We start from the raw sequence: 25,624 nt of genomic DNA on the forward strand, positions 1-25,624 counted from the left end.
TTTCTAGAGATTACATCCTTACAGCAGCATCCTTAATCAATAGGATACCAACTCCCAACCTCAAGAATAAAAGCCCTTTTGAAATTCTTTATTCAAAGACCCCATCCTATTCTCATTTGAGAACATTTGGGTGCTTGTGTTTTGCATCTACACATCCCCACAATAAATCAAAGTTTGATCCTAAAGAATATAAATGTATATTCTTAGGATGTCCCTATGGAAATAAAGGTTACAAGTTATATGATCTTAATAGTCAAAAAACGATTATCTCAAGGCATGTTAGATTCTTTGAAAAGATTTTCTCTTTCAAGAAAGAACCATCTAAGCCCCTTCTTTCAACTCCTTCCATCCACATGCGTGATAATTCACCAGTTCTGCCAAATCCAATAACAACTCCAGCAAATGAGTTTGAATCATATCATTTTCCTATTTCAGAACCTTCATCATCTTTCAATCCTACTTTCTAGCAACCTCAAGCTAACAATGAGCCTCCAAGAGAACCCTCTGCTGAACCACTCCTAAGAAGATCCACTAGACTCAGAAAAGAACCAAGTTATCTCAAAGAGTACCATTGCAAACTTGCAAATTCTTTAGCTAATCCTCTCTGTCATTCATCCAAAGGTAAAACGATTTCACAAACTCAGCATAATTTATCTTCAGTTCTTTCTTACAGTTACTTATTAGATGCATATCAATTTTTTTTTTTGGCTACCACCTGTGATTTTGAGCTACAAACATTTCAGCAAGCCATCAAATACCCACAATGGAAGGATGCAATAGCTGCTAAAATTGCAGCACTAGAAGAAAATAAGACTTGGACTTTGACATCTCTACCTCTAGAAAAAAGACCAATTGGATGCAAATGGATTTACAATGTTAAGCATAACTCAGATGGTTCTGTTAAAAGGTATAAAGCCAGGTTAGTGGCTAAGAGATTCACCCAACAAGAAGGGCTTGACTACTTTGAAACTTTCTCTCTTGTAGTCAAAATTAGTACTGTCAGATCTTGATTAGCTTTATCGGCCATCAACCAGTGACATTTGTTCCAACTGGATGTGAATAATGCTTTCTTGTATGGAGAGCTGCAAGAGGAAGTCTACATGAAGCTACCTCCTGAATGTGCAGCTCAGGGGGAGAACCAAGTGTGTAAACTCAACAAATCACTGTATGGGCTCAAGCAAGACTCAAGACTGTGGAATTCCAAGCTAACTTCAATTATTAGATAATAGGGTTACATCCAATCTAAGTTAGATTATTCTTTATTTGTTAAAAGATCTGTTGGTTTAATAACTATTATGTTCGTTTACGTTGATGATATTGTTATGGCAGAAAATAATCTCATTGAAATAGATGCTTTGAAGTCTCACTTGAAGAGCAAATTTAAATTGAAGGACTTGGGGCCACTAAAATACTTTCTAGGCATTGAAGTTGCTACATCAAAGCATGGGATTTCCATATGTCAAAGAAAATATGTTTTAGAAATTCTGGAAGATTGTGGTTTACTTGGTGCTCGAGCTGTCAAATTTTCTATTGAATAGATTCATAAGCTATCTAAGCATGATGGTGAACCAATTCTAGATGCTACACAATATAGAAAGCTAGGGGGAAGGCTTCTATATTTGATAATCACCGGGCCGGACTTATTTTATGCAGTTCAAGTACTCAGCCAATTTTTGGAAAGAGGTGAAATATATCAAGGCTCAAGGTAGTTTCTTTCCAAGAACCAATCAGATTCATCTAAGGACATATTGTGATGCAGATTGGGGGGCTTGTCCAGATACTAGGAGATCGATTATAGGGTTTTGTGTATTTCTTGGTCAAGCTCTGATTTTATGGAAGTAAAGAAGCAACACACTATGTCCAAATGATCTGCAGAAGCAGAATACAGGTCAACAGCTGCAATTACTTATGAGTTAACCTAGTTTAAAAACCTCCTCAATGACCTGGGTATTAATCTTGATAAACCAACTTAGTTATTTTGTGGCAACCAAGCTACAATTCGTATTGCATCTAATCCAGTCTACTATGAAAGAACAAAGCACATAGAAATGGATTGTCATATCGTTAGAGAGAAAATTTAAGAAAAATTATTGGAACCCTCTCATGTGGCTTCAGATTTACAAGTTGTAGATACTTTTACAAAACCACTTGGTGTTGTATAGTTTAACAAGTTGTTGGGCAAGATGAGAGTTCATTCTATTTACTCTCATATTGAGGGGGAGTATTGGAAAGCACACGACAAGTTAGCAACATATGTGGAAGCACCGAGCTGATTAGATGATGAGAAGATGCGTGATGAGAGCACAAAAGTGCGACCTACATGCTGCTTAAATTAATATTATTGTTAAAATATAATGATAAATTCACTGGTTTAATATTATATTTTCGTTTGGCACAAGTTATCATAAATTAGAGCAAGTGCACTTGCACTCGAGCGACACATGACAACTATTCAGAGGCAACGCACAATGGAACATCTAAGAGCCTACATTCATCAAGCGGAGAAGATCCAAAGGATGAAAGGGGTCATAGCAGCATCCTAGTCTTCTGGAGTATTTTATAAGTAGATGAATATGCTAGCAGGACTGTTTGGCTACGATATGCCGTGTGCAGTGCATGTGGTGTGGGAACAGAGAACCCCCAATTAGAGCTTCATGCACTGTTGGGACTTTGTTTTTTTTAAAAAGTAGAATAGGTTTTACTTTGGTTTTGTTACCATAATTTTCTAGGGCCTGTGCTACTCATCAGTTTTTTTTTCTTCTTCCCGTCTCAGCCCGTGCGAAAATAGGGAAGGAGCAACGGTCCCATGAAGCATCCATGTCTGCATCTTCCCTTCCAGATCAGCTCCCGCACCCTCTTCCGGATTCGAAACGTCTTCCGAATCCAGCGCTCCCTCTTCCGTGATCAACGTCCCCAGCGATCACGCATCCGCTTCTTCTTTAGTCAGTGATCCCACGCTGCATTCAAGCCTCCGAGTCCGCCTCTTCTGTGAGCCCAAGCATCCAAGCCTCCGTCCGCAAGCAATCTCCTGCACGCCTGCGTTCTTCCTTATTCCACGCATCACCGGCAGTCCAGCTCCATTCTGAATCAGCATCCAGATCCAACGTCTCCTGATGCCGCATACTCCTCTTCTTCCTTCCGCGATCCATCCCAGCATCTGCGCCCCGTTGATCGCGATCTCCCAGCACTCCTAACCTGTCGTAGCCCAAAGAAGGAAGCAGTATTCCGCCCATCACACGACAGCATCCCACGTCTCCTTCCTTTCGTATCAGCCTCCTCCCAGCGATCCCGTGATCTCCTTCCGTTGCAGCCTCCGCGTCCGAACATCCCGCGACTAGCTCTCGTGATCCAGCCATTTGCGTGCATCCCGCCTCAGATCACGCGTCCGTTCCCCCTATCTAGAGAAATCATGGATCCATCGCCGGGGTGGGGGCGACCTATATAAAGGGAGGAGGAGCTCTCGTTCACGGAGGGAGGAGGGAGAGGGGGTTCTCGGCTGGGTCAATAGAAACAGGGAAGAGCTCTGTTTTCCAAGAAGAAGGAAGAAAAAAGAAAAAAAATATATATTTTATTTTATTTGGGAGTTCCACCGAGGGAGAGAAACAAGGCAATTGGTTATTTTCCTTTCTTTTTATTTTATGTGCAGAAGAAAAGAAGCATTAGGCTTCCAATCTTCATTTTTACTTTTGTAATCATCCTTTTTTATATGCAATCTATCATTTTTTCTTTTATGCAATCCGTGTTCTAAGTTTCAGTTTAATTTCTGCAATTTATTTTATGCGTTCTGGAGTTCTTATTTTAATTGTAAAAGTTTTCTTTCTTTCCTTTGTTTATTTTTGAATAGAAAACTAGCTCTGATTGGTTAGAAATTAAATATCCTCAAGGAATTATTTTAAAAAGAAAAAAATATATATTGCCATGAATCTTAATGGAGTTTCTATTCTTTATTTGTGTGCTCCAATCGCCTCCCTGTGGATCGACCTCCTATAACCACTATTCATCGAATAGAGGATGGTAAGAGTAATATAAAAAAAAAATTATTTGTTTGTTGGTTAAAATTTTGACAACGATACCGTTTTTAAGTTATCCTCAGGTCTACAAGAAGAAGACAACAATGTGTTAGTTAGTTAGTTCTGCTTTCATCCTTATTCTGAACAGCTGTGAAGTTAGTTAGTTTGTTCTGCATTCATCCTTATCCTATGATTGATGTAGATATAGAAGCCTTGTGATTGATATAAACAACAGAGGCATACAGATCCAAATATTCTGCTATTAACTCACATGCTAGGAACTCTCATTTGCTTCCTCACTCTATCCAACTACATAACGCAGGGGGAACTTTCATTTGCTTCCTACCAATGTCACTCCATCCAATTTTACACAGCAGGTCTTCAACTATCTGTCAACTTCAATCCTTCCTTGCAGAACATGACACAGAACAGTTAGGTGATGAGATTGTCAGTTCTAAGTTCAAGTGGCTCTTCTCAACTGGAATTCTGCAGGCAATAGGATAGTCATGGCTTGTGTATTTCGACATGGGAACCTCTCCGCTTGTATCGAACTCGATGCTCGATCCCATCTCACTTGTTTCTTCCCCACCCCTCCGCATCTGATAGTTGAAGGATGAAAGATTTAGCTCGCAGTCTATTTTTCTCTCAGGCATTTCTGTCTGAAAGACATGATCTGACTGCCGCCATGCAGGTTTGAACATTGGACAAGTTCCCATCAGGAACTCCCATCCGCCTTTCTCTTGCATTTCACGAGGATGGCTCGGCTGAATCAACTGAAACAAAAGGGGGGTGGTGTTTGTGATCACCTCATTAGCATGTACAACTCTGGAATATGTGGCGTACAATTACTCGGACAATGGAGCAAACCTGGTTGTGATGGCTCGCTGCATCTTTTGCTTGTCTGAAGCCAATTATTGAATCATAAACTCCGTTCTTGGTTGCCCATTCTCTCATCACTTCTTCAAATGATGGTCTGTAGAACAGTTAGCCAGCTTTAGAGTCAATGGGGTAAAGGGAAAATTTGTGAAGTCATGGTACATTGGTTAATAATGGCTAGAACCTACTACCCACATGTGAAACGAGTGGATGTGACTGAGGGTGCAGTTTAGATGTGAATCTTCACAATTACTTGAATTATATGCATTAGCATTGCCTTGCTGTACCACCTTTTGCTTGTTCAGATCCTTTGTGGATAGGAAGTTACAATGGTTGGCATGGTTGCTCACGCTTCTGTACATCTATTGGCAAAAGAAAAAGACAAGTTAATTGCTGTATGTAATCCTGGACTGCAAACACTTTTTTTTTTCATGAATCAATTGGCGACCATCACGTATTGAGTGGTCTGGTCTTGTGCACCATATATGTAGGAGAATTATTTTAAATACATTATAGGAATAATGGGAAAAGACCATAAATATTTTCGTTATGAGCTTTTTAATCCATTATTAGTAAGTGTTTCTATGTAAAGTTCTTTTTTTTTGGTATCTAGAGGCCACGATGCTTGCATTTTGATTATACGAGTGATGAAAGACAAGTTTGCATGATTGTAGAATTATATCATGAGACACTTATTTGAATTTTTAAACAAATAAAAAAATAAATAAAAATCTTAGTTGATTGCAAGGTGAGCCTTTGTTGTGGCAGGCACCTTATGCTGCCTCACATCATGTTGTAAGACTAGTTTGCCAGATATGCTGATGTGCTTAATTATCAGCTACTATTTATCTCTTTCAAATAAAAGCAATCAATTGAAGCATTAGTTATTTGTTCATTGTAGAAATGCCATGACCAAGGACCAAAATTATTATATTTATTTATGATAATTATTAAGGTCTAAACTGCTTGATCAAGAGTGTTTGGTGGCATAAGTGAGCAGGCTTTGCTGGCATTACTTAACAAAAGTTTAGAACTCATTTGGTTAGCATAAAGAATTTTACCGCAATAGAATATTTATTCTGGAAAGCTAATGCTTGGATATAATATCTGAAAAAGTGGTTTTTATATATTTAGTTGACTTTAGAAAAGTAGCATATGAAACATATTTTTTAGAGTAACTTATGTTTGGTGGAGCATCTACCTTCTTGAGAATATTGTATAAAGTACTTATTATGCCCTTAATAAAGAAACTACAAGAAAAAAAAATATCACATACATAAATGTTAGAATCAGATACTTGGGACATCAAGGTTCGGAGGTTTTGAAGTTTCAACACCAGAAACATCAAAATATATTTTTAATAGCTACTTTTAAATATTTTTAACTATTGAAATTACCACAATTCATAATATGTTTGGATATTTGTCTAACTATTAAAATTATCATAAGTCATAATATATTTCTAATAATTATTTTTAAATATTTTGAAATCTAGAAATATTTAAAAATATTTTAAATATTTTAAAATAGCTATGAAAAATATTTATTGGGTTGAGTTTTTAGTTAATAGTCAGATAACTTCTTTATATTGTGATAATTTTTAATAGTTATTAATATATTTTTATGTTAAAATTACCACAATTGTTTAATATTGTTGGTAATTTTTAATAGTATACTTTTAATAGTTTAGATTAACTATTTTAAAAAATCTATTAGGAAGATCATGACGGCTTAAGGGTATTTTCAAAAAAAAATACCATAATTTTCATCCTGTAGGAAAGTGGCTTTTCCATATCCCATATGGATTTTTCTTTTCCATAAAATCTGAAAAACTTATTTCTATGGAAAAGCTAATTTTCCATCCCCCTTTAAAAATTTCAATTAAATATGAGGTTTTCTTTTTTTCTTCATTGACCGCACTTTTCTTCCTCTTTCTGCGAACGGAATGAGTCCTTAGTGGCCAATGTATGAAGTCTAGAGACTGCCAGACGAATGGATAGGTGTATATCTCTATGCCAAAAAATATTATTATTTGCACAAATGATTTGTTAGTGTAGGCTTCTCGTCTAATGAAACTAAACCAGTTCTTGCAAATGCGGTGCTGGGCAAGAGATCATGCATGAAATGTACATGTTTACATGATGTGGTGGCTCTAAGAACTGCCATTGGTTTGCCTTAGTCCCTAATGATTACAACCTCTTGATCTCATCCTGGGCCACTGGGGACTTTAAATATAGGTTAGGGGCCAATAACCAGAAAACATGCAAGAATTTGCTTATTATTCCTACAAGCATTTACATTAATTAGTCTTCTGAACTTTCCATGTACTTGTTTAGAGTCAAGCTGCATGAAACCTTTAAAATCCTTCCTTTTTTCTTTTTTAACTTGAGTCAAGACCTGCTCTTGAGTAGTGGTTATCCAACCCCTAGGTTACCCCCAATATGATCACCTTGGAACTCTAGTTTGAACTTGAATCATCATAATCATGATAAATGTAATTAAGAATTCTTGCTCCAAGCCTCCAACCTTCCAATCCGATGAAAACAAACATTTTCTCGAAGCTATCTCATAATATAGTTCAACAAATCATACATGTCATGACTTTGATCTGTTATCCAAGTTCCATGAGAAGCTGAGTTATGGTAGAATTCACATCCAGAGTGGTGGATCTTATGCTGATGTGAATTGTTCATCCTACCCCTTTGTCCTCTTGATACTTTTTTTTCCCCCTTTCTTAATGATTTCATGGTAGTTGTTATCTTCCCCACTCTCTAGTGGCTTGATTAATGGGTGATGAGAAATACATTGGATCCAAATCTTCATTATTTTGATGTTGCTGAAGGTGTTGTTGCTTCATATATTTGACCTTTTGAAGTCTAAGATGAAAGATACTGAGCAGTCTACCTTTTTGAACAAAAGAGGAAAAGAATCCTTCTTGCTACAGGAGATAACATATGGTGCGCTGTCAGTTATCAACTAAACCTAATGGAGTTGAAAGAATGAGGTGAAGAAGACCCATGGAAGAAAAGTAATTTTACTTTCATTTTTCTTTTCAGAAACAAAAATCAGGTGTGGTTTGATGGAGTCTTTCACCATCAGCATGACATAAGATCATGCAACAAGAAATAAAATTCTTTCAATAATATAAAATCTACCCAACCAAAATAATAGTAATATACAGAGGAAATACCTATCTAAAATCCCAAAACTTCCTTACAATGTACTGTATATTTTTTCAAGAAATTTCTTATATTTAACCGATAAGCATTATAATTTTGGGATTGTAAACATGGAAGACATGAAACTAATGCTGTTAAAAACTCAAGAATGGGAAGGACAACTTTTGGAGCAATAAGAACTCAAAATTAAGGCATGGTTTTGGATAATGTCTCGTTATTAAACCATTATAGTGATCATTGTTTCATGCACCTTCGTTACTCTATGTACATATATAATAGCCTGTACAACAGCTGTTATAAAATGGTAATAACAATGATAATTTAGCATTGTCACTATTTTTGGAATATTTCACAATGAAATTTCTAAAATATATCCATATTAATATTGATTTATTTAGAGCATACGGTAACATTTAAATATGTCACACCTTTAAATGAGCACTATAACAGAATATTATGATGATCTAAGATAAGGTTTTCTGAAACCAATTGACCTCAAAATCATCTGTTATAATGTTACGATGTATCCTGGCTGCAGCAATTATGCAACCATAGTGGTGTTACCAAAAGTATGATATAGAGTAACGTGTGAATTTATGAAATTTCTTCACCTTTTTTTTAATAATAATCCAAACTAATGCTTAGCAAGAAAATTGTCACGCATCTAATATAGATAATGTGAAGATGTTCATGTTGCTAATCTCATGAAATATTGAAATTTTGGGATGAAAACCAAGAAAAATGAAAATAATTAATCCAAGATTACTGACAATCACTTAATGACAATATGATAGCCATGACATATCTTATTAGCTATTTTTCAATAATCTTTTAGTTGCCCATCTTCATCTAAAGAGCCAAATGGTGCAATTAGAGACACACTTCACACAGTTAAAAGGATTCGTTGTAGGGTGAAAACAGGCACTTGTTCTAACTCTTTTTTCTATATGGTGTACTTTAAAAGTCCATTAATAATATATTTCTTTTCATTGAGAAGATGGGAGAAATACCTGTAGATGACTTTTAACATGGAATACGTTCAGTCCTTTCTCTCCCATCAATTGTAAAATACGCTTTGGTGTTGCCTCTGCAACAAAATGTCCACATTAGAATTCGATCAGAAAATTATAAGGCCTCTAGCAGCCCATGCTGGCTCGTCTTGTTGCTAGTATAATAACAAGAACAACAGGTATTTCATTTAAAGTAGAAGCTCCATCCATTTTGGTTAGATTGATTGTATGAAAGAGAACTCAAATAAATGAATAAATGTTGCCTCACTATCAAAAGAACAAGATTACAATCGAATTGCAAGTTAATAACGTTTTCCAAATAGATTTTTCTACGGCCTAATAAGATGTAGTTGGTCGTTAACAATAAAAATGGGTAGAACTTGTTGGAGTTTTGTAATTTGAAAAGATTTAAATTTAAAATAATAATAAAACAAACCTTATCCCCTAAATTTTAGTTTTGTTCAAATGCTTTATAAGACTTCATTTTTTTAGTATGACATTGCTTAAATGGAAATCCTATCTGATGAAGCCCAAGTAGGACTTTGGGGAAAGTGGGTTGATGACAGCATACATGCACGCTTGGGTCGGCATGATCGGCAGGCCGGCCAGCCGTGCCTTGCATGTGTGTGGGGAGGCAGGGCATGTTGTGATGCATATCTTGTATGCTTTTTGCTAAACGCTTTCTAGGTTTTCGAAAGGTAATGGTATTTCCGAAATATTGCGTAACCTCGAATCTTGGCTACTCCTCGGTCACCTGGATAGAGTCTATAAATAGGCTCTAGGTCCAGCACCCTGGGGTATTAGAACACACCACATCTACCACTGCTTTTTGTTTTTCTTCTTCCACTTTTCTTCCACTTTTTCTTTCTTTCCTAGGTAATTGAAAGAGTCATCCAGGTCAAGCCTCTCAACAACTGTGCCAACTGGAGGAGGATTGGAATGAACCGGTTATTATACCTTGGGGGCGAGATCACCGTAGACCCGCACGTAGAGGGTGAATCATATTCTTGGCCAGTGTTCATCACATGCCTTAATCCATGCAAGGATTTTCAATCTTTTACTTATCCTTTTGCAGTTTTTTTTTTATAATAGTATTTTGAAAAACATAAAATTGTAACATAGCAGTTTCTAGGTGCCATTCCACAAACAGTCTAAGAACGTGATTTTGATTATCTTAGAAATTGCCATTAGTTGCTTATCAAATTTACTTTGATTGCATAGAAATAAATTTGACTTGATTTAATGGAATTAGATAGTTTTATCTCTATTGTTTAAAGGTTGATTTTTTTTCAAGAGAATCAGCCATTTTAAGAATTTTTTTTTTGTGGCTCTAAAACAGATTTTTCTGCAGATTTTGAAAGTTTGTGCAGAAATTTCTATAGCTTCAAAATCTATGCATAAATTTTTTGTATGTTCAAAAACTATGCAGCAATTTCTGCAGCTTTGAAAACCATGAAGAAATTGCAAGTTATTTTACTTGTCACATTTCTTAACGTAATTATTTAATTTTGTTGTTATTGCTCTTTATTGTATTTATCTTAAAATCTAGCATTATATTATTGGAAGTCATTAATTATCTATTTAAACATATAAGGCTAAATCCCTTGAATTAGTTGCAGAACCAATTAGACAAACAAAACTTCATAAATCTTTTGACAATCATAGCATAATCAAATGCAAGAAATTTAGTAGATCCTTCTTTAGAAGGTGGCAAAGCCAAGTAAAATTGGCTCTCCACATTAGGGTGGATCTGTTAGATGTATGCCCTAGAAGCCAATTTGGCTGACACATTGTTGATTCTAGGGACATAATTTTGTACTTGACTGTTTATTATTGAATAAATAAAAGGCATCTTTTCATTCATATTATTTATGTGTCTATGAATCGTCCAAGGAATTAATAAGATGATGATACATATTCTCAAGAGTTGAGAATTTGAGCCATGTATCATTGGTGATTAATTTCTAAATGCTCCTGATCAATGGATCATCACGAGGACGGTGATCGATTCGATCAGTGCACAGATCACTTTCCTTCTGGATGGACGAGACTTGAGTCCACAGTGTAGGGACACTGAAGTGATAGTGTAGGTGCTTGTTAGAGAACAAGGGTACTGAGCGTGACCAAGACAAGAAGTCACTTGGATGTCTATCCACTCGTCAGTGACTTGCTTGATGTTGCAGTAGTGTGACTGGTCCTTTGACCTGCGGTGCTTCGGCTACTCACAGTGAGGTTATTGTAGTTTGACTGCACACATAGATGGTCTCTAGCCATATGGGTCCATGCAGTGTAGATTGGCTGCAGTAAGTTCACTGTAGGAGTAGGGTATGCGCCTATAAGAAATCTATCGACCTTGATAGAAGAGGAGTGATCCTATGTGATTTGTTAGACTGAGTTCTAAGACCTTGGCCAGGGCAGTAATATAAAGTGGAAAAAGAGTTTTCCACTATCGAACTCAAGTCGAATAAATCTTGACATATGACAGACGATGGGGTTTGACGAGTTGTCCATGACCTCCGTCCTGTAGGGATCCACGATAGTAGGATTGTATCACACGTTAACTGCACCTAGAGGTTCATCATTCTATTCTGCTGGGTAGCCACTACATGCTGCTAGGTGTCACTGGTGGATGGTGGGACTCATATGGATTATCTTGATGATCGATAAACCCTAATGAGTTGAGTTGGAATCGTTCCAACCCATTGAAAGGAGTTTTCAATGATATTGAGATAGAGATCACAATATATCTCACTACCAGTCAGAATAGAACCTATGGGGTCACACACACTAGAAGTAATTGACCGATCCGATGGTTGAAATCGTGATTAGGAATCACAAGTAATCAATTTGATTCATAAGAAGTTGAAGAAGGAACAAAGGGAATTAATTAATTGGACTTGAAACAAGAGTCCTACTTCGGGTAGGATTCCTAGAGTCCTAATTGGATTAGGACTGGGAATCCTAGTTGGAGTAGGACTGGAATTCCTACTTGGAATAGGATTCCTACAATCCTAATGAGATTAGAAATTTTGAATTAAAATTGGATTCCTACTTGGAGTAGGATTCCTAGAAATCCTAATTGGATTAGGACTTCGGATTCAAATAGAGTCCTAATTGGATTAGGACTAAAATTAAATACATCCTAATTGGATTAGGATTCCTTAAGTCTAAATTAATTATTAATCTAATGAATCAACATGACTCCTAATTGGATTAGGATTGAAGAGTTCAATTGAGTCATGGTTCATTCAAGTCCTAATTGGATTAGGACTAGCATAGATTGAACCCAATTTGGTTAATCCTAATTAGACTAGGATTAAACCATGAGAGAGGCACCTAATCCTCTTTGGAAGAGGATTAGGTTAACCAAGTAAGAGGGGCATCAGCCCCTCTCCACTTGGCTAGGGCGACATGAAGAGAGGGGGCCGGCGCCCCCTCTTTGGCAAGTTGTCATGGAGCTCCTAATTGTTAGGAGCTCCACTCCCTTTAAAAGGAGGACTAGGGGCCGGCGCCCTAATGCACTTGAAGCCCTCCTCTTGTTGCCGCCACCCTCCCCTCTCCTCCCTTGGTTCAACCGCAAGCAAGGTGCAAGGGAAAGAAGAGCTTGGCGACATCCCTTCTTCCTCCTCTTGGCTTCAACGCTTGAGAAAAGAAGAAGGCTGCGAAGGGCTTTGATCTTCTTCCTCTTCTTCATCCTTCTTCTTCCTCCTCTCAAGTGCAATCAAGAGTTGATTGAAAGAGAGGAGATCAGCCATCAAAAGAAGTCTTTGCAAGGGAGCTAGCACCCCGGGAAGACAAGAAAGATTTGATCGGTCCTCTACTTCGTGTGGATACCCGTAGAGGCCGGACGTTTGAACGGCTTCAAGCGAACCCTCTTCCAAAACCACGAATTCAGATTTGCGGTGATCATCTACCCGCGCAAGGTGAAGATCTGATCTTCCTAATGGTTTTAAAAGTTTTAATTCTTACCTAACTACGAAAGGTCTCGAAACAACGTTCATGCGATGAACGTCGATCCCGCACATGCCCCCTTTCCGCTGCCATCTGATTTTTGTTTTGAAATATCAGCGGCATGGGCGGGTTCCCAACAGTGGTATCAGAGCCTAGGCTTCGTAGATTAAGGTAAGAATTAAATATCTAAAGACTTATTAGATCTGAAAATTGAATGATCATGCATGCTGAAAATTTCTGCATGCAGATTTTTCAGGGGTGCTGATTTTTGCATGCTGATTTTTATGTGATAAAATGATGATTCTAATTGCGTTGTTAATGAGATTACAAAGTTTAGAATCATGATTAGCATGATCAGCAACCTATGTCATGACATAATCAGTTAGTTTTCAGATCTGAAAATTATAATTGTTGCATATGGTGATGATCATAGGATTCAAACCCTTTTGGTATCAAATGTAATGACCTGCGATGTGATCTGCAATGTCATGTAATTTTTCAGATGCTTGCATGCATCTTATTTGATGTTTTGAGACGCCTGCGTGCCTCCTAAAAGGAGATGTAATTTATTTTTATTTTTATTTTACATCTGGTTGTATTTCTGTGATGTGATGTACGTCAACGATCAAGTTGAAGACGATGCATGAGATGAACAGGGGTCTAAGCGGTTGATGGCGATTGGATCAAGAGTTGGTCAAGGATCGAATCAAGGAGGCTTGGAACCAATTCAAGAGTTGAAGACCAGTTGATCGATTGACGTGCATGTGCTTGTAGTACGACCTAACTAGAATCCATGATCATCACCTATTTAAAGTTTAGCTTTAATTTGATGCTGCGATTATAACTGCCTGTGATGTGCCGTTTGCATGTGATGTGAATGCGAGTCGGGTAGATAGGTTTACATGTGATGTAGCAAACCCAATTGAGACCTAAATCAAAACCTCCTCAATCAAGTCGAGAGTGAACCGACATGAGCAAGTCATATTAGATTAATTGATCTAATTGGTGTCTAGGAAAGCATGAAAGGTGGTTACTTAATTAGGACCTTACTCTCTGAGCAAGGGGAGCCTCCCACCTGCTTACCTGGCCAATTGTTCGATTACCTCTTATGAAGGGCTCAAGTTGCAAACACTAAGACCTGATTAAACAATATTAAGTCAATAGGTCTTCCACTGTAGTAGAGCTGCTAAGGCCTTTCTGATGTTGATTTGTCTCGGCTGGACACAGTGGTCAAGTTGCATCGGGGGGCTGGACCTCTCTATAGACATGAGATATTGTAGGGTAAAGGTGGGGTTGGGCACCAATAACTGTTAGGTGAGGACCCAATGACGACTTTATTCCTACGGTTATACGGTGGGTCTGACTTAACTAAGAAATGGGACCAATAACTGTTAGGTGAGGTCTTCATGGCTTAGAGACCAAGTAACACTGCAACATGCTTGAGAAGCATTGTACAAGAGTTGTACACTCATCCATCTATGTGTCACCAATAACTGTTAGGTGAGGTGGCATGTAAATCGGTGGGACCGCAGTACCCACTAGAAACTCTAGTCGTGTGGGATTTCCGTTTTCCTACCAAGGGAGTGTGAGGGATTCGAGAAAATAATGGGAGTTATATTTGTTCTAAAAGACCTTAGAACAGATTAGGATCAAGTATAAAAATCTAACTAGAATCTTTACTCTCTACAGATACAATGTCAGCTTCAAACCCTTTGACCCGTATTCTTGAGACCAACCGACTGACCGGAACCAATTACAAGGACTGGCTTAGAAATCTCAAAATTATTTTGGACTGTGAGAAAATAGGCTATATACTCGATTCAGATATCCCCACACTACCAACACGTCCTACTGATGTTCAGCGTGAGATGCATAAAAAGTGGTTGGATGATGACATTAGAGTAAAATGCTATATGATGGCATCCATGTCTAATGAACTCCAATGCCAGCATAAAAATATAAAGACTGCTAGGGACATACTGGCACACCTGCAAGAGTTGTATGGTGAGCAGAGTCGCACAGCTCGTTTTGAAGTGTCCAAGAGGCTTTTCAAAGTGAAGATGCGCGAGGGGCAGTCTGTCCATGATCACGGTCTGACCATGATCAAGGACCTAGAGGAGCTTGAGAAGCTCGGTATGGACATGCACAAAGAATTGCAAGTAGATCTGATCCTTCAATCCCTTCCTGATTCATTTGGTCAGTTTATAGTAAACTACCACATGAATAAGATTGAATGCACTAAGACTGAACTCATAAACATGTTGGTAACTGCTGAGGGAGCCTTGAAAGGTTCAAGGGGCAATGTCCTTGCTGCTGAGTTGACTTCTGGTTCCAAGAGAAAGTCTACTTGGAAGAAAAAGAAGCCTGCTAAGAAGCAGAAGAAAGACAAGAAGCCAAAGAAGGAAGTTCAAAAGAAAAAGGCTAACGACAAAGGAAAATGTTTCCACTGCAATGTCGAAGGCCACTGGAAGAGAAACTGTCCTTCATACCTCGAGAGCCTGAAGAACAAGAAAGGTGACACACCTTCAGAAGGTATAGACTTGCTCATAATTGAAACTAATCTAACGGTTTCTTCTACTTCTAGTTGGGTTATAGATTCTGGTTCTAGTGCTCATTTGTGCACTACCATGCAGGGTCTAAAGAAAAGTAGAAGGCTGGCGGAAGGTGCGGTAACCCTTCGGGTTGGCAACGGGGCAAAAGTTGCTGCTGTGGCTGTGGGCACCTACCATCTGCGACTACCGTCTGGATTTAGTTTAATACTTAGAGACTGCTATTATGTACCTGCTGCTAGCAGAAATTTGATTTCTGTTTCATGTCTAGCACAGGAAGGTCATGTTTTTACATTTGACAAAGACTGCTGTTCTATTTATTTGAGAAATAAAATAGTCGCACGTGGTTTCATGATTGACAGTCTCTATCATTTACATATGGATGTATCTGTGAATGTTACCGAGCAAGAAGTGAGTGCCAAAGGATCCAAAAGATCCAGAGATGAGATAAACCAAAGATATTTGTGGCACCTCAGGCTTGGCCATATTGGAGATGACAGAATGAACAAAATGGATAAAGATGGGCTTTTAGGCTCATTGACTTCCGAGTCATATCCAGTTTGCGAGTCCTGTCTTCAAGGAAAAATGGCTAGACTGCCCTTTGTAGGACATGGGGAGAGGACCACTGAAATACTTACCCTAATACATACAGATGTATGTGGCCCATTCGATGTGCTAGCCAGGGGACGTTATTCTTACTTCATTACCTTTACCGATGATTATTCACGGTATGGGTATGTGTATCTTATGAGACACAAGTCTGAGTCTTTTGAAAAGTTCAAAGAGTTCAAGAATGAAGTAGAAAAACAAACTGAAAAACCTCTTAAGGCTCTTCGATCAGATCGAGGAGGAAAATACCTTAGTGGGAAATTCCGGAACTATCTCAAAGAAAATGGCATAGTCTCACAATGGACACCTCCGGGTACACCTCAACTCAACGGGGTGTCAGAGAGGAGGAATCGGACCCTATTGGATATGGTCAGGTCCATGATGAGCTTCACTGATTTACCTATGTTCCTTTGGGGAGATGCCTTACTCACAGCGATTTATTTATTGAATAGAGTTCCCTCTAAATCCGTTCCTACCACACCGTATGAGATATGGCATGGTAAGAAACCAAGTCTTGGTCATCTCAAGATTTGGGGATGTCCGGCCCACGTCAAGAGACTACAGGCAGACAAGTTAGAGGCTAGGACCATAAGTGCTCGTTTTATAGGATATCCTAAAGAGTCATTAGGATACAATTTTTACGTCTCAGAGGATCACAATGTGTTTGTGAGCCGTCATGCCATCTTCTTGGAAAATCAGTTTATCCTTGATAGAGGTAGTGGGAGGAAAATTGAGCTTGAAGAGAAGGTCTCTGAAAAGCAACGAGTTATGGATCCTATAGAACCCATTCATAAAGAGCCAGTACACGATGTCCCTCAACCACCTCGTAGATCTAGTAGGGTCTCCCATCCTCCCGATAGATACTTAGGTATACTAGAAGAGGATACCGAGGAAATGTTCCTAGTGGGAGATAGGGATCACATACAGGATCCCAAAACCTACAACGAGGCGATATCTGATATCGATTCCGAGAAATGGCTGGAAGCTATGAAGTCAGAGTTAGACTCCATGCATTCCAACCAAGTCTGGACCTTAGTAGATCCACCAGAAGGTATTGTACCTATTGGATGCAAATGGATCTACAAAAGGAAGATAGGTTCAGATGGAGAGGTAGAGACCTATAAGGCAAGGCTTGTGGCGAAAGGGTATAGTCAGCGTGAAGGCATTGACTATCAGGAGACCTTTTCACCTGTAGCCATGCTAAAATCCATCCGAACATTGCTTGCCATTGCAGCATTTCATGATAATGAAATCTGGCAGATGGATGTGAAAACTGCTTTCCTGAATGGATATCTTAATGAAGATATCTATATGGAACAGCCTTTGGGTTTCACTTCCAGTGATGGAGATCACAAGGTCTGCAAGCTGCAAAGGTCCATCTATGGACTAAAGCAAGCATCTCGGAGTTGGAACACTCGTTTCGATGACGCAATCAAAACGTTTGATTTCATCAAAAACGAAGAGGAACCGTGTGTTTACAAAAAGGTTAGTGGGAGTGCTGTCGTTTTTCTCGTACTGTACGTAGATGACATTCTCCTGATTGGGAATGATATTCCCATGCTAACCTCGGTCAAGGTCTGGTTGTCAAAAGAATTCTCCATGAAAGACCTTGGGGAAGCATCCTATATTTTGGGAATAAAGGTCTATAGAGATAGATCTAAAAGGATGCTTGGCCTTTCACAGAAGATGTACATAGAGGAGGTGCTGAAGAGGTTCAGCATGGAAAACTCCAAGAGGGGTCTCTTACCCCTAAGACATGGAATTCATCTCTCCAAGAAGATGTGCCCCAACACATCTGAAGAGATTCAACGCATGAGCAAGATCCCCTATGCATCAGCAATAGGGAGCCTCATGTATGCCATGCTATGTACACGACCTGATATAGCCCTTGCTGTGAGTGTCACAAGCAGATATCAGTCGAATCCAGGTGAAGAACACTGGACAGTTGTGAAGAATATTCTTAAGTACTTAAGAAGAACTAAGGACATGTTCTTGGTCTTTGGAGGATCACCAGAGTTGAAGGTAGAAGGATGCACACATATTGATGATAGAAAGTCTACATCAGAATATGTGCAATGATGGTTCAGTAAATTGGAAGAGTTCCAAACAACCGATCATTATAGATTCTACCTTAGAAGCTGAATGTTAAGCCGTATCTAAGAGTGCAGTGGAAACCATCTGGTTAAAAGTTCATTGCAGAGTTAGGTGTAATGTCATTAGATGCCATAACACTTTACTGCGATAACATTGGCACCATAGCACTAGCTATGGAGCCAAGGTCTCATCAGAAGTCCAAGCACATAGAGCGGCGCTTCCATCTCATACGCGACTATGTGGAGAAGAAATATGTAGAGGTGCAGAGAGTAGACTACGCGGATAACGTGGCAGACCCGTTCACTAAGCAGCTGAGTCAGCAAAAGACTGAAGCCCACCTTGAGAAGATGGGCCTAAGATATATGACCAATTGGCTTTAGTGCAAGTGGGAGATTGTTAGATGTATGCCCTAGAAGCCAATTTGGCTGACACATTGTTGATTCTAGGGACATAATTTTATACTTGACTGTTTATTATTGAATAAATAAAAGACATCTTTTCATTCATATTATTTATGTGTCTATGAATCGTCCAAGGAATTAATAAGATGATGATACATATTCTCAAGAGTTGAGAATTTGAGCCATGTATCATTGGTGATTAATTTCTAAATGCTTCTGATCAATGGATCATCACGAGGACGGTGATCGATCCGATCAGTGCACAGATCACTTTCCTTCTGGATGGACGAGACTTGAGTCCACAGTGTAGGGACACTGAAGTGATAATGCAGGTGCTTGTTAGAGAACAAGGGTACTGAGCGTGACCAAGACAAGAAGTCACTTGGATGTCTATCCACTCGTCAGTGACTTGCTTGATGTTGCAGTAGTGTGACTGGTCCTTTGACCTGCGGTGCTTCGGCTACTCACAGTGAGGTTATTGTAGTTTGACTGCACACATACATGGTCTCTAGCCATATGGGTCCATGCAGTGTAGATTGGCTGCAGTAAGTTCACTGTAGGAGTAGGGTATGCGCCTATAAGAAATCTATCGACCTTGATAGAAGAGGAGTGATCCTATGTGATTTGTTAGACTGAGTTCTAAGACCTTGGCCAGGGCAGTAATATAAAGTGGAAAAAGAGTTTTCCACTATCGAACTCAAGTCGAATAAATCTTGACATATGACAGACGATGGGGTTTGACGAGTTGTCCATGACCTCCGTCCTGTAGGGATCCACGATAGTAGGATTGTATCACACGTTAACTGCACCTAGAGGTTCATCATTCTATTCTGCTGGGTAGCCACTACATGCTGCTAGGTGTCACTGGTGGATGGTGGGACTCATAGGAATTATCTTGATGATCGATAAGCCCTAATGAGTTGAGTTGGAATCGTTCCAACCCATTGAAAGGAGTTTTCAATGATATTGAGATAGAGATCACAATATATCTCACTACCAGTCAGAATAGAACCTATGGGGTCACACACACTAGAAGTAATTGACCGATCCGATGGTTGAAATCGTGATTAGGAATCACAAGTAATCAATTTGATTGATAAGAAGTTGAAGAAGGAACAAAGGGAATTAATTAATTGGACTTGAAACAAGAGTCCTACTTCGGGTAGGATTCATAGAGTCCTAATTGGATTAGGACTGGGAATCCTAGTTGGAGTAGGACTGGAATTCCTACTTGGAATAGGATTCCTACAATCCTAATGAGATTAGAAATTTTGAATTAAAATTGGATTCCTACTTGGAGTAGGATTCCTAGAAATCCTAATTGGATTAGGACTTCGGATTCAAATAGAGTCCTAATTGGATTAGGACTAAAATTAAATACATCCTAATTGGATTAGGATTCCTTAAGTCTAAATTAATTATTAATCTAATGAATCAACATGACTCCTAATTGGATTAGGATTGAAGAGTTCAATTGAGTCATGGTTCATTCAAGTCCTAATTGGATTAGGACTAGCATAGATTGAACCCAATTTGGTTAATCCTAATTAGACTAGGATTAAACCATGAGAGAGGCACCTAATCCTCTTTGGAAGAGGATTAGGTTAACCAAGTAAGAGGGGCATCAGCCCCTCTCCACTTGGCTAGGGCGACATGAAGAGAGGGGGCCGGCGCCCCCTCTTTGGCAAGTTGTCATGGAGCTCCTAATTGTTAGGAGCTCAATTAGGAGCTCCACTCCCTTTAAAAGGAGGACTAGGGGCCGGCGCCCTAATGCACTTGAAGCCCTCCTCTTGCTGCCGCCACCCTCCCCTCTCCTCCCTTGGTTCAACCGCAAGCAAGGTGCAAGGGAAAGAAGAGCTTGGCGACATCCCTTCTTCCTCCTCTTGGCTTCAACGCATGAGAAAAGAAGAAGGCTGCGAAGGGCTTTGATCTTCTTCCTCTTCTTCATCCTTCTTCTTCCTCCTCTCAAGTGCAATCAAGAGTTGATTGAAAGAGAGGAGATCAGCCATCAAAAGAAGTCTTTGCAAGGGAGCTAGCACCCCGGAAAGACAAGAAAGATTTGATCGGTCCTCTACTTCGTGTGGATACCCGTAGAGGCCGGACGTTTGAATGGCTTCAAGCGAACCCTCTTCCAAAACCACGAATTCAGATTTGCGGTGATCATCTACCCGCGCAAGGTGAAGATCTGATCTTCCTAATAATTTTAAAAGTTTTAATTCTTACCTAACTACGAAAGGTCTCGAAACAACGTTCATGCGATGAACGTCGATCCCGCACATGCCCCCTTTCCGCTGCCATCTGATTTTTGTTTTGAAATATCAGCGGCATGGGCGGATTCCCAACAGGATCTCTGCCATAGAATTTTTTGATCCTAAACCATCCTTTGAACTTCTCAACCTTCATCTTGTCCTCGTCCCCATATAAAAACTCATGGTAAAATTAATTTTCGTTGCCACCATAGGATCCTTAATGCCCTTTCTGATAATTTATATGATGCATACATTTCCACCGAGTCAGCTAAGGTACTTTGGGATGCCTTTGAGGCAAACTATGGAATGGATGATGCTGGTCTTGATTGGTTAGCAGTATTCAAGTTTCATAAATATGCCATGATAGAATCCAAATTCATTAATATCCAAATTCATGAATTTCAAGATCTTCTTAGAAATGTTGAGATGGCTGGTTGCAAGTTCTCCAAAACTATAAAGTTCAAGCCTTAGTTGATTAATTCTCTCCCTCCATCATGGTCAAGTTTTTCTTGTGTGGTGGAGTGCTTCATGTGGTGAAGGACTGCTACCATAGGAAGACTGAACTATGGAAGAGAGGAGCACCAAAACCTCAAGTGAACATGGTTGAAGATGGTACTAGATTTTTCTTCAGGTTAGAAAATTAGAATCCTTTGGTATTCCTTGTCCATTCTTCTTATGATTAGTAGCTTGATTTCGGGGCAAATATGCATGTTTGTTTTGATCACTCCTGGTTCTCCACCTTTCAACAATCAAGTTGAGGTGTAATATTTGGGTATGACTCTGTAAAATAAGTATTTAGAAGAGCTAAATCCTTCATGAACTACCGTACATCCCTAATGTTAGGAGGAACCTAATCAGTTGATCTCTTCTTGTATTTAAAGGCTATAAAATTGTTTTAGAATCTAATAAGTTTGCAATCATTCGTAATATCAAGTTTATTGGAAAAGGCTTTATATCTGAAGGCCTATTCAAATTAAGTATAATTTCCAAAAATTATATCTGAAGGCCTATTCATATTCTAATGGATATGGTTAACTCAATATTAATTAGTTCATGTACACCTAAGAACTTATAAGGGGAAGCTCTTTTTGTAGACTATTACATCGTAAATAGAATACCTTTTAAGAATAGAAATACAATATCTTTTGAACTTTGAAAGTATAGAATTTCTAGATTAGATTATCTCAAAGATTCCATGTGATTCGAGAAAGAGGAAGAGGTCCAACCCTATTCATAGACCTTCTAAACCTACAAGAAGCACAAGGACAAGGAAGAAAAAGAATTTTGGTGAAGGATTCTTTACCTTCCTGGTTGAAAGTGAACTTTGTACTTTTGCAAAGGCAATATCTTCACCTGATGCCCCTTTTTGGAAGGAAGTTATAAACTCTGAGTTCAATTGAATAATCCAAAATCATACCTGGATCCTTACTGATGTTCTTTCAAGTAGTAAACCATCAGGTTGTAAGAAAAGATTCCATAGAAAGCACTAACCTGATGGATTAATAAAAAAATATAAGGCTAGATTAGTAGCTAAGGGGTATAACCAAAAAAAGAATTTAGATTTCTTTGATATCTACTCTCTTGTAGCTAGAGTTACAACCCTTAGAACCCTTCTTGCCATTGCTTCCTTCCATAAGTTGATCATTTATCAAATAAATGTGAAGACTACATTTCTAAATAGAGATCTAGATAAAGAGATCTACATGGAATAGCTTGAAGGATTTGTTGTAAAGGGATAAAAATAGAAAGTTTGTAAATTTATTAAGTCCCCATAACATCTAAAACAGATACCTAAATAATAGTTTAAAAAGTTTGATAAAACCATCCTATCTTTTGGTTTCACCATCAATGATCATGATAAGTTTCTATTCCAAAATCATCAGCGATCATTGTGTATCCTTTGTTTGTATGTCGATAATATTCTAATCTTTGGAGCTTCTCTTTAAATTATATCTAAAATCAAACAATTCTTTTGAAATCACTTTGATATGAAAGACTTAGGTGAAACTGATGTTATCCTAGGGTTAAAGTTGATCAAATATCTTGAAGGGATAGCTCTTTTTCTTGCTCACTCTATCAAAAAATAATTAAAAAGTTTGGATACTCAGATCAAAAAATGCATCTACTCCTTATGATCTAAGTATTTATCTTAGAAAGATTTTAGGAAAATCAATTGATCAAATGAGATGCTACCAAATCATAGGATCTCTCCTATATATGGCAAATAGGACAAGATTTGATTTTGCCTATATTATAGGAAGGCTAAGTAGATATACCCAAAATCTAAAGTGGGCTAGTGACCACGCTCGATGCAGCCAATCGGCTGTGTGGTGCATGCGGCATGGCAAGGTGAGGTGTGGGTGCATCGCAACATGTGCCATGTACGCATTTTGTCAGATGTTTCCTTCTGAAGTGTTACGATGCTTTGGAAGTATTTGTTGGATTTCCGAAACATCGCATAACCTTGGAATCTTAGTGTCTCCTCGGTCACTCAGATAGAGTCTATAAATAAGCTTTGGTTCCAATGCCCTAGGATATTAGAAGACACCACATCCACTCATGTTGTCTCTATGCTCTCTGCTACAGTCCGAGACTGTTTTGAGGTAGAGATTCTGCTTCCACAGCATCTTACATTTCGCTTTTCTTTTTATACTTTTTCTTCCTTTTATAGGATTGAAGACGTTATTTTGGTCAAGCCTCCCAGTGATGTGCTTGTTAGAGAGGATTGGGCTAAGCTGGGTTGTTGTACTTTATAGATGAGATCACTGCAAACCCGCAAATAGCAGGAGAATCAAGTTCTTAGGGCAGTATTCATTCTATGCCTCAATCAAGACAAGGATTTTCAATTTTTAATTTTCCTATTATAGATTTTTTATAATATTATTTTAAAAAATATAAAATTACAACATAGTAATTTCTAGGTACCATTTCACCAACAGAACTATCAGTGCATATACATGTAAAAAGACATTGATATCCGTACCTCTAAGGATCATTAATTGCTTTTAAACTTTTGTGTAACAGTTGCTGTATGAATTAGCTGTTTAATATGTTTTGTAGAAAATTCTCAAAAAATATTAGGGAAAAATACCCTTTCCTGAAATGAGTTGATGATCATTTTTTTTTGTTTGACGTGCTCCAACTTCCTAGAGCAGAAATGGCCATTCACTAGTGATGTATTTATCAGCATAAACAAATAAAACTTGTTAAGCTTTTTGCATTATAAAATTGAAAGTTCATAAACTATTAGTATTTCTATTTCTATAGGTTCTCGTTCTTAGATATTATTATGATAATTGGAAGGGTAGATTGCATAGGCACCCAAGAAAAAGGTCACCTATTGATATATATGATTCCTTGATAATGATTTCTAAGTTGTTCATACGTTGTGTGATCTATTACACCGCACTTTGTTCTTCTTTTTCCCCTTGAAGATTGGTTATTTATATTCATTATTAGGATGTATGACATAAGTAGATGCATAATTCTAATAGAAACTTGAAACTTAGCTGTAAAAGTCTGGAAGTAGATTGGTGCATGTCTGCATTTCTGCTTGTCATTTAAACTAACTTTTGTTTCAGTCACGACTAGACCTAACTTTGCATGACTTTATGCTCAGTATTTGCATCAAGCTAATCACTCTGCATGATTTTATGCTAAATATTTGTATCAATTACGGAGTCGCCAAAAATTCTATCTTCTAGAGAAAGAGGGAGAGAGAGAGAGAGAGAGAGAGAGAGAGAGAGTTCAGTGTTTGGCACTTCTTTCCTCAAAGCATGGGCTGGTTTGAGGTTCTCTTTTCAAACATATATGATGGCGCTCCCACCGTTCTCTTACACACAGACAGACACGCACACACAGAGAGAGAACCGTTCTCTTACACACAGACACACACACAAAGAGAGAGAGAGAGAGAGAGAGCTTCATGGGATCCAAACTTACTGTTCTGTCCTCCAAGGCGATCGATAGCTTCGACGAAGCGGCGGTGGAGCTCCTCGGTCCATCGCAAACGAGGGGCTTTCGATCTGTTGTACTGCCTCACTCCTCTCCTCTCAAAGCCTCTCATCTCTTGATTTTGCTTCTTCTTCTGAAGTCTGGCGTGATACGAACCTCTGATGATAGCAAGTTAGGCTGTTCTACCCACCATTAAAGCTAACCTCTATCTGGTAAGTTATATATATTAAGGCCGGACCTATTACTTTTCTGACTGAGTCCAGTCAAAACATGCTCGCTGCTCTCCCAAAGGTCGAACAAAGCAATGACTTGAGAAAAGTAGGGCTGTCCTTCACTGCATAACACCTCACGTACAGGAAGAGACAATAAAGTTGGTGTTCCGTATTTTGTAAAAATACCAAAACAGGCTTGCTTGAGATAATGGGTATTTTCTTTAACCTCATGGTGCTTTGGTGAGACATCACTTCATGTATTTCAACTCTATCAATATTAATTGCATTCATACAACCCTGGCGGAAGATTTCTACCTGGAGTTTTTTGTTTCTTCTTTTTTTAACTCGAGGCATGAGTAGCTTTCATGCTGATTTACAATTAAATTTAACTTGATGGGCGTTCCTCAAAAAAATTAGCTTGAAGGATACATATATTTATCTCAAACTATACAAGATATATAAAGGGACAAAATTTCGTCATTCGAAATGGTATGATAAGAATTGGCATGATTTTATTATTAACAGTGCCA

At 38.4% G+C, this 25,624-nt stretch overlaps 1 protein-coding gene across 1 annotated transcript; it reads right to left on the reverse strand.

Moving 5' to 3' along the window:
• Positions 1-4,170: 4,170 nt before the first annotated feature.
• LOC103697433 (putative Myb family transcription factor At1g14600) lies at positions 4,171-25,395 on the reverse strand. Its single transcript, XM_039121501.1, has 5 exons — positions 24,871-25,395; positions 9,076-9,152; positions 5,082-5,248; positions 4,878-4,983; positions 4,171-4,783 (listed from the first exon to the last, which is right to left on the reverse strand). The coding sequence occupies exons 1-5, from the start codon at positions 24,992-24,994 to the stop codon at positions 4,409-4,411; spliced, it is 849 nt and encodes a 282-aa protein (XP_038977429.1). The 5' UTR covers positions 24,995-25,395; the 3' UTR covers positions 4,171-4,408.
• Between the last annotated feature and the right edge of the window lie 229 nt (positions 25,396-25,624).

Source organism: Phoenix dactylifera, unplaced genomic scaffold (genome assembly GCF_009389715.1).
Source record: "Phoenix dactylifera cultivar Barhee BC4 unplaced genomic scaffold, palm_55x_up_171113_PBpolish2nd_filt_p 001097F, whole genome shotgun sequence".
In the NCBI taxonomy this organism is placed as follows: domain Eukaryota; kingdom Viridiplantae; phylum Streptophyta; class Magnoliopsida; order Arecales; family Arecaceae; genus Phoenix; species Phoenix dactylifera.